We start from the raw sequence: 14,473 nt of genomic DNA on the forward strand, positions 1-14,473 counted from the left end.
GTAAATTATGCTGTAAACCACCAAAGATGTGAATAGGTTTTTACATGGGATAAGGGCATTGTTCATAGAATCATGTAAATCTGAGAACATCGTTCAAGATCAAATGTCTTCTTTACCTCGTTTAACATTTCTAACACGGGTATAACAGTCTAGAGACATAGTGCTTGCTGCTGAGCTGCGCGAGCCGAGAAAATATGTTCCCTCTTTATATTTACTTCGCTGGCCGTACAGCCCCTCCGCGCGGAGGTGTTTCCAGACACATCGTACGTAGGGTGTATAAGCACTCTTTTAACCTTGACAGCACATGAAAAAGCAATTCCTATCTAGATGTAACAATGTAACCACACTTAGTTAAGCTAAGCTTGTTGTGTGGCCCCAAGAGTTTGTATTGTACTCTTTGTTTGTTTGTTTGCTTAACGCCCAGCCGACCACGAAGGGCCATATCAGGGCTGTGCTGCTTTGACCGATATAACGTGCGCCACACACAAGACAGAAGTCGCAGCACAGGCTTCATGTCTCACCCAGTCACATTATTATGACACCGGACCAACCAGTCCTAGCACTAACCCCATAATGCCAGACGCCAGGCGGAGCAGCCACTAGATTGCCAATTTTAAAGTCTTAGGTATGACCCGGCCGGGGTTCGAACCCACGACCTCCCGATCACGGGGCGGACGCCTTACCACTAGGCCAACCGTGCCGGTTATTGTACTATATAGTTATGCCACCATAATATATCTTCCGAATAAACCCAAGATCAAAATTTAATGTCGATCAAAGATACTTTACGTATAATCCCCGTTGCAAAACCAGCACCAATGTGTCCAACATATCACATAGGATAAGGGCATAAAGGCCCGTCCAGACACTCCCGGCCGACCCTGTCCACATTTGACTTATGCTCAAAACGGCCCACGTGGGAGCGCCGCAGCGTGCTATGATCGCGAAGCGTTATTTGCAGAAGAATAGCGCGTGTTCTAATTTCAATCAATCAATCAATCAATGAGTCTTATATCGCGCATATTCCGTGGGTACAGTTCTAGGCGCTCTGCAGTGATGCCGTGTGAGATGAAATTTTATACGGCCAGTAGATTGCAGCCATTTCGGCGCATATTTACCTTTCACGGCCTATTATTCCAAGTCACACGGGTATAGGTAGACAATTATTAACTGTGCCTAAGCAATTTTGCCAGGAAAGACCCTTTTGTCAATCGTGGGGTCTTTAACGTGCACACCCAATGTAGTGAACACGGGGGGAGGTTCGGACACCGAAGAGAGTCTGCACACAAAGTTGACTCTGTGAAATAAATTTCCGCCGAACCTGGGATCGAACTCACGCTGACAGCGGCCAACTGAATACAAATCCAGCGCGCTACCAACTGAGCTATATCCCCGCCCATGACACAGACATAGAACGACGGAAATTTGACCAATCAGAGCAAACCAGAGCGATGACGTCAGCCGCTCGCGGCGCAGCAGTCGAATGCAACTGAACCTTCTTGTCAGGTGACCCGCTCCACTGATACCGCGTTGTGAAAAGAATCGTCGATGTGTGGCCACTCGGCAAATCCCGCGCGACGCACAAAACGGCCTGCGGCGCATAGAGCGTAAAACGGCGGCCAAGTCTGGACAGGGCTTAAGAGCCGGAGTGGCGCAGTGGTTAGATCTGAAATATCTCATGTTAGTGGTGTGTTCACTTGGGCGTGATTGTAGGGGAAGGGCTCCTAATATGGACCACTTTTTGCTTCATGCTAATAACTAGCTTGTTTTCTTGCGAAGAAGTTTCATTTTGTGTTTGGTAGTCCTTCTCTCTTAAGTGAACCGTTACGCCTAATTAGAGTGAACTAGCTTTGATAGATATTCAGCAAAAATTAAATACAGAAAAAATCACAAATGGTCCATATTAGGCGCCCAGGCTCCTAATATGGACCAGTGAAGCGGCCTTCACGAATCACTGTCAAAATCCCCCTATACTTCAAAATAACATGATACAACTTATTGTGCATGTCAGACTAATTCAAATATGCTTTAGATTTATCTGTTTCGGGTTGATGAGAGCATTATCTGAAGCACACCAGGAAACTAAAGAAGCTTATCATAATCAGAGTGAAAATAAGTGAAATTATCAACTTCCACAAAAAGAAGACAATTTGATATATTTTTTTGAAAGCTCGAGGGCTAGTAATAGGTTATTTTCAGCAAGCTTCTTAATGAATTAATGAAAATAGCCTTTAGCTTTTTTTTTCTTCGATTTGTTGAAGGTGGTCCATATTAGGGGACTCACACATACTTTGAGATTTTGCTATTATTTTTTGTTTGCAGTAGGAACTCTGGGTCAAAACTGCTAAAATATAACAAATACGGTTTTAGCTGTCATATATAGCAATTTTTGTGTGATAAAAGCTTTGGCTGTGGACAGAAACGAGTCCGTTTTTGGCGTCAAAATTAGAGTGAACGCTGCCAAAAGTGAAAAAAAGAGAAAAAGCCTAACGGTTTTGAGGTTTGTGTTTCTGCAACTGTTTTGACATGTGCAAGTTATCCAGAGAGGGTGAATACAGCGAATGAAATTGTTTTGAGCGCTCTAGCGCTGTTTGTTTGTCAGAACAGGAGGTGGTCCATATTAGGAGCCGGTCCATATTAGGAGCCTTTCCCCTACCCCAAAACAAGGTAAACTAGTCATCCCACAACTTTATTGGCGCTTGCCGGTAATCCTCAAAGTAAGGCTCGTTCATGTTCCTCAGCCGTGACTGGCTGTCTAAAGGGAGGTAACCAGCCAGGCTGTACAGCTCTCCACAGCTTCTGTCCACGTCCTGAACAAAGTCAAACTGGACAGTCCGGCGCCACGAAGCGGCCGTGAGGCTGGCGTTTCTACGGTAGGTTTCAAAAGTCTTCTCCGTGATGCGAACGTCATTGGATGACGTCATGTTGATGACGTAGTCTGTCATTGCTGGTGGCATGTCCAGCCGGGCGAAGGTCAGCAGGCGAGAGGAGAAAGCCAGCGGCCGCTGAGCGAGGTCCTCGTAGCGCACGGTGAGGACACGGCCTGGGAACTGCTGCTTCAACGGAATGGAGTCCTGCACGGATAAGTATTGACATCAACCTTAAAACACTGTAGGCCTACAACTCCTGCACACGAGCCTGATTAGACAGGGCCGGACTACCGGGGGGGTTATGGGGGTTGCGCAACCCCCCCCCCCCCCCCCCAGCCTAAACATGTACCTTACTTATTTAATTTTTTTTTTATTATTGCTTATTTTATGCCGTTTCATGCAAGGAGCGACCATTTTCCTATCTCATAATATGACCTACCCATCAGCTTCGCCCCCTGACCCCCACAACGAGGGGGGGAGGGGGGGGGGGTTCTAGGGTTTCTGGACCCCCCCAGCCAAAAAATAAAAATATTGAATGAGGTATGCATTTCTTTATTTTACATTGAGTTTCAATTTTTGGGGTATTAATCAGTGACAAAATCTGCTGCCTGAAACTGGTAATGATCATCCTCAAAATGCACCAGATTGCACCATTTTGCATCCTTTTTTTCAAAATTTTCCGGGGGGCGCATGCCCCCGGACCCCCCTAGCAAGCTAGGCGCTTCGCGCCGTCGGCTCGGCGCAAAGCGCCTTCACACCCATATCTTCACAATATACTTTTGAAAAAAACCACCCATAAAATGAACTGATCCGCCCCTGCCGCCACACTGGCAACCCCCCCCCCCCCTCCTCTTCGCCTAGTCCGGCCCTGTTAGATCATCCTACCACTTTGAACACTCTACATGTCATGTGGGATTTTGTTCCCCGGCCCCGTCAACTTTCACATTGACTCTCACTGGGCATAGTCCCTCCTCAAAATTCACCCCAGCCCACCTACCCCTACCCCCCACCCTATCCCCCTACCCCCATTCCCACCCCCTGCCCCCTACCCCCCACCCTATCCCCCTACCCCCAGGGCCTCCATCATGTAACCTTCAAATCGCTCATGACGTCACTGCAAAACTGGTTTTTGTTTGTTTTTGTTTGTTCATGGGCTGAAACTCCCACGGCTTTTACGTGTATTTAGGCAGCCATACGCCGCTTTCGGAGGAAGCATGCTGGGTATATTCGTCTTTCTATAACCCACCGAACTCTGACATGGATTACAGGATCTTTTTCGTGCGCACTTGGTCTTGTGCTTGCGTGTACACACGGGGGTGTTCGGACACCGAGGAGAGTCTGCACACAAAGTTGACTCTGAGAACTAAATCTCTCGCCGAACGTGGGGACGAACTCACGCCGACAGCGGCCAACTGGATACAAATCCAGCGCGCTACCGACTGAGCTACATCCCCGCCCCTGCAAAACTGTTAAGGCGTAAACATGGTATCACTAACAGTTGCTGTCTGATGGCCTGAAAGCGAATGTACTATCCGCCCAGCCCCGAACCTCCACCTCCTCCACCCAGGGCCGGACTAAATGAGTTGAAAGGGGGGGGTTCCTCCTTTTTGGGGGGGGCAAATCAGCGAAGTGGCGAAGCCACAAGCGCGCGCCTGCAAAGCAGGTCCGGGGGCATGTTCCCCCAGAAAATTTTTGAAAAATCTTTGCAATCTGATGCATTCTGGGCCTTGTTTTGAGGGTTAAGAGCAGCATTGTTTTGGTGCTAAAACTAGTAAAAGTCAAAGCAAGGTACATGCTTTTTCCAGGGGTGGGGTTCCGGAACCCCTGGAACCCCCCCGTGGGTCCGGCCCTCTCCACCTCCTGCAACCCCGGGGCTGAGGGGCACGCACTGAAAGTGGGAGCCACTTAAACGGGAGAGAACAAACCGCGGGTTCTGATTCGCTGAAATCACAACACATCTCAGTTTCAGCCAATCCCAATCCAACACTGCGGGTGGCTTCCGTTTGGGAGGCAACTTTGTCGTGCACCTCATCCCTGACCAACCTCTTTCCTAACAGCCCCCCCCCCCCCAACTCACCCCCACCCCCTTCCCTTGCCCTCCCACCTTCAGATCCTTGGCGACGTAGTCACAGAACTGTCTGGCGGTCTGAGGGTAAAGCGCGGAGATTCCTGACGGCCGGCGAGAGTTCAGCACAGCACGAGGATCACGCACCAGGTGGATGACCTTGACCTTGGGATCGGCCTTGAGGAAGGTCGCGGCCAACTCCATGGGAAGACGCACGACCTTCATGGCGATGACCTTGGCCGAGGTGCAGGCTTGGCGCAGGACAGGGAGACAACCGTAGAGACCTTGCAACCCCGGGTGACTGTCCTTGCACTGTTTGAACGGTTGTAACGTGCGACTCTTGAGGTAAGCCAGAGGATCTGTCAAGGGCTGGGTGTACATGTGCTTGAAGTCGCAGTGGAGGATGCTGCTGATGATGTTGGTCTTCAGAAGGCGCACCTGGGTCTTGTCTTTGGGGTCGTGTTTCCTGGCAGAGAAGATCGACTCACACATGTAGCGAAGGTTGGGCGGCGTTCTGACGTCATCAGGAGTCAGACACATTGCTTGTAGCACTCACTTTGACCCCCCTTCCCACCCCGTTCTATCTTCAATTCTTGTAAAATTGTATCGGGGAACTTACATATAAAGTATATAATTCGGTGAATAGCTATGGTCAAATACGTTCCATAAAAGTGTTACCCTTCACACGATATTCACGGAAATTGCAGATACTGCATTAAAATTGTATGGATACAAAGAAAGAGAGAAAGGAAGAACGAAAGAAAGAGAAAGTAAGAAAGATAAAGAAAGAAAGAAAGAGATCAAAAAATAAAAATAAATAAAGTGCAAGTCGCGCAAGGCGAAATTACTACATTTAGTCAAGCTGTGGAACTCACAGAATGAAACTGAACGCACTGCATTTTTTCACAATGACCGTAGTCCGCCGCTTGTGCAAAAGGCAGTGAAAGTGACGAGCCTGTTCAGCGCGGTAGCGGTTGCGCTGTGCTGCATAGCACGCTTTGAACCTATCTTCGTTTTAACTTTCTGAGCGTGTTTTTAATCCAAACATATCCTATCTATATGTTTTTGGAATCAGGAACCGATAAGGAATAAGATGAAATTGTTTTTAAAACGATTTCGGAAATTTAATTTTAATCATAATTTTTATATTTTTAATTTTCAGAGCTTGTTTTTAATCCGAATATAACATATTTATATGTTTTTTGGCATTGGAACATGATGAACAATAAAATAAAAGTAAATTTGGATCGTTTTATAAAAATATAATATTAATTACAATTTTCAGATTTTTAATGACCAAAGTCATTAATTAATTTTTAAGCCTCCATGTTAAAATGCAATACCGAAGTCCGGCCTTCGTCGAAGATTGCTTGGCCTAAATTTCAATCAATTTGATTGAAAAATGAAGGTGTGACAGTGCCGCCTCAACTTTTACAAAAAGCCAGATATGACGTCATCAAAGGTATTAATCGAAAAAAAGAAAAATAGTCCGGGGATATCATTCCCAGGAACTCTCATGTAAAATTTCATAAAGATCGTTCCAGTAGTTTGGTCTGAATCGCTCTACACACACACACGCACAGACACACAGACTTTCTTTCTTTCTTTCTTTCTTTATTTGGTGTTTAACGTCGTTTTCAACCGTTCAAGGTTATATCGCGACGGGGACACACACACACGCACACACACACACACACACACACACACACACACACACATACTCACACACACACACACACACACACACACACACACACACACACACACACACACACACACACACATACACCACGACCCTCGTCTCGATTCCCCCTCTATGTTAAAACATTTAGTCAAAACTTGACTAAATGTAAAAAGAAATACCGAAACAAACAAACAAACAAACAAACAAACAAACAAATAAACAAACAAGCACACAAAAAGAAACAAAGAAAGAGAGAAACAAACAAACAAACAAACAAACAAACAAACAAGAACACAAACAAACTTACATGATATCCCGATGGAAGAAGAACGCTGGTTCTTTTGCCCTGATGAAAGAAAAGTCGACGGTCCAGAGCGGCTCGTAAAAGAAGAACACCCGCGGGTGCTTGTTGAACACTTCCCCGGTCAACGTGGAGCCACTGCGCATGTAGGTCAGCAAGATCACTTTCACTTCCGGGTCGCTGTTGCTGCTGTTGTTCTCTGTTGTGATAAAAGTGCTTTCTAATCACGTGTTGTTAGCCTATTGACTGATGAAAAGAAACCTTAATAAAACCCACAGGCGCACGCGCGCGCACACACACACACACACAACCACACACACACACATACATACATACACACGCACGCACGCTCACATGCACATGCCCGCACGCACGCACGCACGCACGCACACAAACACACACACAAACACACACACACAAACACACACACACACACACACACACACGCACGCACGCACGCACACACACACACACACACACACACACACACACACACACACACACACACATAAATACGCGCACTTCAAGTCTACCTGTGTGCTGAGGTAAGGCAGACATTGGCCCCTGAGTCTCCGGCTTGTGGTCAGCGGACTTGGACACTGGTCGTGGTTCCTCGCCGGATGGTCCGGTTGACGTATCCAGATTGAGTTTGAGGTCTGTCATGACAAGACAGACGATGATGAAGACAATGTTATGCCAAGACAGACGATGATGAAGACAATGTCATATCAAGACAGATCATGATGAAGACAATGTTTTGTCAAGACAGACGGTGATGAAGACAATGTCATGTAAAGACAGACGGTGATGAAGACAATGTCATGTCAAGACAGACGATGATGAAGACAATGTCATGCCAAGACAGACGATGATGAAGACAATGTCATGACAAGACAGACGATGGTGAAGACAATGTCATGTCAAGACAGATCATGATGAAAACAATGTCATATCAAGACAGACGATGATGAAGACAATGTCGTGTCAAGACAGATCATAATGAAGACAATGCCGTGTCAAGACAGACGATGATGAAGACAATGTCATGTCAAGACAGACGATGATGAAGACAATGGCATGCCAAGACAGACGATGAGAAGACAATGTCGTGTCAAGACAGACGACGATGAAGACAATGTCATGTAAAGACAGACGATGATGAAGACAATGTCATGCCAAGACAGATAATGATGAAGACATTGCAACGATGATGAAGACAATGTCATATCAAGACAGATCATGATGAAGACAATGGCATGTCAAGACAGATCATGATGAAAAGAATGTCATATCAAGACAGACGATGATGAAGACAATGTCATATCAAGACAGACGATGAGGAAGACAATGTCATGTCAAGACAGATCATGATGAAAACAATGTCATATCAAGAGAGACGATGATGAAGACAATGTCATGTCAAGACAGACGATGATGAAGACAATGTCATGACAAGACAGACGATGGTGAAGACAATGTCATGTAAAGACAGACGGTGATGAAGACAATGTCGTGTCAAGACACGATGATGAAGACAATGTCGTGTCAAGACAGACGATGATGAAGACAATGTCATGCCAAGACAGACGATGATGAAGACAATGTCATGACAAGACAGACGATGGTGAAGACAATGTCATGACAAGACAGACGATGGTGAAGACAATGTCATGTAAAGACAGACGGTGATGAAGACAATGTCATGTCAAGACAGACGATGATGAAGACAATGTCATGTCAAGACAGACGATGATGAAGACAATGTCATGTCAAGACAGACGATGATGAAGACAATGTCATGTCAAGACAGATCATGATGAAAACAATGTCATATCAAGACAGACGATGATGAAGACAATGTCGTGTCAAGACAGATCATAATGAAGACAATGTCATGTCAAGACACACGATGAGGAAAACAATGCCGTGTCAAGACAGACGATGATGAAGACAATGTCATGCCAAGACAGACAATGATGAAGACAATGTCGTGTCAAGACAGACGACGATGAAGACAATGTCATGTAAAGACAGACGATTATGAAGACAATGTCATGCCAAGACAGATAATGATGAAGACATTGTAACGATGATGAAGACAATGTCATATCAAGACAGATCATGATGAAGACAATGGCATGTCAAGACAGATCATGATGAAAAGAATGTCATATCAAGACAGACGATGATGAAGACAATGTCATATCAAGACAGACGATGAGGAAGACAATGTCATGTCAAGACAGATCATGATGAAAACAATGTCATATCAAGAGAGACGATGATGAAGACAATGTCATGTCAAGACAGACGATGATGAAGACAATGTCATATCAAGACAGACGATGATGAAGACAATGTCATATCAAGACAGACAATGAGGAAGACAATGTCATGTCAAGACAGATCATGATGAAAACAATGTCATATTAAGACAGACGATGATGAAGACAATGTAATGCCAAGACAGACGATGATGAAGACAATGTCATGACAAGACAGACGATGGTGAAGACAATGTCATGTCAAGACAGACGATGGTGAAGACAATGTCATGTCAAGACACACGATGATGAAGACAATGTCAGGTCAAGACAGATGATGATGAAAACAATGTCATGTCAAGACAGACGATGATGAAGACATTGCCATATTAAGACAAACGATAATGAAGACAATGTCATATCAAGACAGACGATGATGAAGACAATTTCATGACAAGACAGACGATGATGCTGACAATGTCATATCAAGACAAACGACGATGAAGACATTGTCATGTCAAGACAGACGATGATAAAGACAATGCCATGCCAAGACAGATCATGATGAAGACATTGTAACGGTGATGAAGACAATGTCATGTCAAGACAGATCATTATGAAGACAATGTTATGTCAAGACAGACGGTGATGAAGACAATGTCATGTAAAGACAGACGGTGATGAAGACAATGTCATGTCAAGACAGACGATGATGAAGACAATGCCATATCAAGACAGACAATGATGAAGACAATGTCATGTCAATACAGATCATGATGAAGACATTGTAACGATGATGAAGACAATGTCATGTCAAGACAGACGATGATGAAGACAATGTCATGCCAAGACAGATCATGATGAAGACATTGTAACGGTGATGAAGACAATGTCATGTCAAGACAGACGATGACGAAGACAATGTCATGCCAAGACAGATCATGATGAAGACAGTGTAACGGTGATGAAGAAAATGTCATGTCAAGACAGATCATGATGAAGACAATGTCATGTCAAGACAGACGATGATGAAGATAATTATATGACAAGGTTGACGACAAACAAAGTCTGATGGGACAAAAAACCATTAATGATACAAGCAACAGCTATGACGATGATTAGCTGGATTGCAACAATGACGATAGCGACCATGATGACGACATTGATACTCTTGAGGAAAACGATGATGATGATGATGATGATGATGATGATGATGATGATGATGATGATGATGATGATGATGATGATGTGCCTTCAAAGTTCGCAGCAAAATTTTAAAAAAAACTATTTCTGCGTAATTCTAAAAGCTTTCCCGACAAATAACGACCGTGATTTGGGAAAGGGCGGGGGGTGGGGGAACAACATTTCGGTATCAAACAATACCCGCTATTACGAGTTAGTCGTGTGACAGAGAGTTTTCTTGCACACGAGACGACGGCGTAGCCGAAGTGAGACAGCAGCAGTCGAGTGTGCAAGAAAACTCTCTGTCACACGACTAACTCGTAATAGCGATTATGTCTCACAGCATAGGCATAGAAAGACAGAAATGAGTTTTGGGGGACGAAATAACAGGCACAAAACAAGACTGAAAAACACAATGGCCCTTTTACACATACCCTTCAAACGCATGCGCGCAGAAATTAGATTCAATGCGTTTCGTGTCTTTTCTGGTTGAATGCATTCAACAAAGTATCAACCAACGTTTCTAAATCTTTCAATGAAAAAAGATAAACTTGAACCAAACAGCACATACCAACGAAAGCTAAACACACAAACACACACGCGCACTAACACAGATTGAATGCAAAGCGCGAACGAACACGGAGGATTTTAGTAGGTCAGGTCGTGGGAAAGTCCACCCCAAATGTTCCACAGGGGAACTGGTTGTGTTTGTATTGTTTATTTTCTCACAGTGATGTTGATGGTTTTTACAGTGCCGTTTTTAAAGAATATTTTCCGAATTTGGGGCACATTTTTGACTTTTGGTTCGTTTATCGTCTAATTATGCATCCGCACCGAATATGCATACCAGCGCTCATTGGTTAATAACAGGATATTCGATGATTATTTTCATTGGTCGACTGAAACGTTTTCCTCATTTTGAATGAAGTGGCAAACGGTTCTTCACTAATACCGAAAGTGAAAACTCCCGTGGGTAGCTTCCCTTTGCCGCACAATATTTACATATGTTTTAGACCAATGAGCGCTGGTATGCATATTCGGTGCGGATGCATAATTAGACGCCGTGTGGATATTAGCGGCTCGCAAACGAAGATTCGTCCAAATGATGGTTAAAAACAACCTGCAGCGAACGGAAGCTGAAAACTAAAGGTGCATATAGTTCAAACAATCATTCAACTGTATTTATTTGACCTTACACAGACTGTAGGAAGAGGCAAACCGTCTTGAACAATATTTTTCCCCAGGAAGCGACTCCAAGAACACAGAAGACTCGAAGGTGAGTGACGTACCTTGTAGTCTTTCTGTGATAGTAGTCGTCCAGTGGACGATACCTTCCGCCTGTGGTGAGATCCGCACGGAACTGTCTATGCAACTTTTCCTAGTCACAGGTGTAAGGTTCGATCTTTTCTTTGAAATTTCGTCCTCTGTGTACGTAGCAAAGCGTTTCGCCATTTTCGGTTTTCGTTGCAGACGACGATAGTGAATGTAGTACCTATGGTTTTGTTTTGACCTTTCGTATTCAGGGTTCTTAATTGAAGCTTGGTAAAGGGAGCTTGTCGTGTAAGTGGAAAGTTGACGAAGCTTTTGAAAACAGAAATTGAATGAAGAAGAAAATGTGGCTTTCAGTTATATACAGGAGAACGGGGTTGGTGTTATTCTTTTTCCGTCAAACACGAAGTACACAGATAAAACATGGTTGACTGACCAAGGCCTGTTGGCACACTATTCAGAATGCACAACAAAATGTAACAACACGTTGACACCCATTTGTCTACGTTTGTGATCACTTGAAATGAATACTGAAAACATAAGTGTTTAAGGTAGTGACTAAATGTACGTGAAGGTAAACATTTTCAGAAATAAATGCATGATCAAAATGATTGATTTCGGCATCAAAGCGTGTAACATACATTATTCCCCCCTCTGCTTCTTTACCTCTGTAAACTTGTAGAGCTAGTTATTTTTCGATAATGACCCAGCAACCAAACAAATAACGAGCCAGCAACAGGGTAAATTTTAAGGGGCTTATTGTCCGTCAGGTCTTAATTGCCTATATTGGACATGAATTGGTTTATACGATTCGAGTTTTACGCCCTCACGGCTTTTTGATGTTTGCGTGTTTAGGTGGTATCAGCCATCTGCACTTATGGTAGAATGACCAAGATCTTTAACGTGCCATTGTGGTGACACGGGGGTGGGAGATGGATACAGTCTCTGGGTCTGTACATAAAGTTGACCCGTGTCCGTCCCGGCCCGGATTCGAACCAGCGACCTCTCGATCACAAGTCCAGTGCTCTACCACCTGAGCTACCCGGGCCCCCCAAACCAGCAACAGCCTGAATCCTCGATAGTGCAATGGGTTGAGAAGTTGTTCTGTTTCGGTACTACTTTTGCGACTGAAAAGTACGAAGTATACATCTCTGGAGCAAACAATACAAACATACCGCATTTAAATTAACAACTACAGGCCTGAACACATGAATCTCCATATAAAATCCATGAGTTCGGTTGTTTTCTGAATCTAGATCTGCCGTGCACAAACGTTCATCACAAGCAAATTCCCAAGGCAAGTAACTCATACTTTGTCTAGCGACAAGAGTAGTTCCCCTTCTTTTCACTCGGTTTCTTCGACAACACTGACTGCAATCCGACGGTCAGTTTTCAACAATATTTCATTTTATAAACAGGTCACACGCAGCCAAATGCACACATCTCATCAATTTAAAGAACATAAAGCGGTTTCATACACTATTTTCCCCAGAAAACTGAACTTCATACAGTAATTAACGTTAGAACATGGGTGCAAAAGTTCGTCTGCTAGTCCCATATGACGAAAGAACATTATCCTAAGCTATACTAAAACATAAACAGAACACACAATATCTGCCTTTACCGCCACAGCAGAATAACAGCATATTTGTGTACTTGATTTTAGTCCAAAACAGGGAAACTGACAAGAAGTGTTAACAGAATGGAATGATTTGCACGGAACTATACAACCGCGCATTAATCGATTGCCTGCGCAGGTTGACTGGTTGAGTGATTCGGATTCGATCAAACTTTCGCACAAAAACTCCTGTTTTCTTTGAATAACTGAAGAAAGGAGGAATAAAGAGGTTACACACCTCGTCTCAGTGATTATTAAAAATAATGGTCTCAGTTCGCGGTCATGAAAAAGCTCGCTGAAGCTCGCATTTTTCATGATCCGCCAACTTCGACCATTATTTTTAATAATCACTGAGACTCGGCTTGCACACGTTTGCTTTAGTAGTGGCAAAGAAGGAATGCGTGTGACATCACACTGATCTAGTGACTTAGAAGCAAGGTTAAGATTATACACAAAATAAACAATAAATTCATTAAGGAGTCTGTAATACTTAAATTGAGCGAGATTGTAACCAACATTTTTCACAACAAACACCACGATCAGCAAAATCTTAAAAAAAACATTGAGCGGGATTGTAACCAACATTCTTTATAACAAACACCACGATCAAAAAGACAAATTAAATAGTGTGTTATACTTACATTGATCGGGATTGTAACCAACATTCTTCACAACAAACACCACGATCAAAAAGACAAATTAAATAGTGTGTAATACTAACATTGATCGGGATTGTAACCAACATTCTTCGCAACAAACACCACGATCAAAAAGACAAATTAAATAGTGTGTTATACTTACATTGAGCGGGATTGCAACCAACATACTTTACAACAAACACCACGGTCAAACAGACAAACACACCAATAACAAGGCGTGCTATGGTGACTGGGTGCTTCATCGTACCGACACGCCTCACAACACTGACTGATTAACCACACTGTGTAACACACCATCTGTCATATGTGCGTTTAGCACAGCAACAAACTGGCTTGAATTAATTGTTATTGCTTGTAAGATCGAACAGTGTCATTAAGAAGAATCAATGTATCGATGAATGTGTGGGAAGGTCGGGTGTAAGGACAAGGATATATAGCACAGGCAGAGGAGCATACAATTAAGACACCGAAGACAGAGGTTGCTTTAACTTATCTTAACTTATCTTTTATTGAAGGAAAATGTAACTAAGAATAACCACTCAGGTAGCTTATCTAAATCAT

General features: G+C 43.7%; 2 protein-coding genes across 2 annotated transcripts in view; one reads left to right on the forward strand and one right to left on the reverse strand.

Annotated features, from left to right (window-relative positions):
• LOC138968295 (fibrinogen gamma-B chain-like) overlaps nt 1-14,473 on the forward strand; it is a 485,749-nt gene that overhangs the window by 155,891 nt on the left and 315,385 nt on the right. The window lies entirely within an intron of this gene.
• Nucleotides 982-14,193, reverse strand: LOC138968280 (carbohydrate sulfotransferase 4-like). Its single transcript, XM_070340838.1, has 5 exons — nt 14,055-14,193; nt 7,454-7,576; nt 6,927-7,119; nt 4,975-5,401; nt 982-3,074 (listed from the first exon to the last, which is right to left on the reverse strand). Exons 1-5 carry the CDS (start codon nt 14,152-14,154, stop codon nt 2,673-2,675), a joined length of 1,245 nt encoding a protein of 414 aa, XP_070196939.1. The 5' UTR covers nt 14,155-14,193; the 3' UTR covers nt 982-2,672.

This window comes from Littorina saxatilis, linkage group LG6 (genome assembly GCF_037325665.1).
Source record: "Littorina saxatilis isolate snail1 linkage group LG6, US_GU_Lsax_2.0, whole genome shotgun sequence".
Taxonomy (NCBI): Eukaryota; Metazoa; Mollusca; class Gastropoda; order Littorinimorpha; family Littorinidae; genus Littorina; species Littorina saxatilis.

Bases quoted from the DNA above. Each gene is read 5' to 3' on its own strand.
- LOC138968280 (XM_070340838.1), bottom strand. From the start codon at position 14,154: ATGAAGCACCCAGTCACCATAGCACGCCTTGTTATTGGTGTGTTTGTC. The intron at 7,577-14,054 runs GTAAGTATAACA...TTGTCATGACAG, and splicing joins TGGTTGCAATCCCGCTCAAT to ACCTCAAACTCAATCTGGAT. The intron at 7,120-7,453 runs GTAGACTTGAAG...TTATCACAACAG, and splicing joins TGCCTTACCTCAGCACACAG to AGAACAACAGCAGCAACAGC.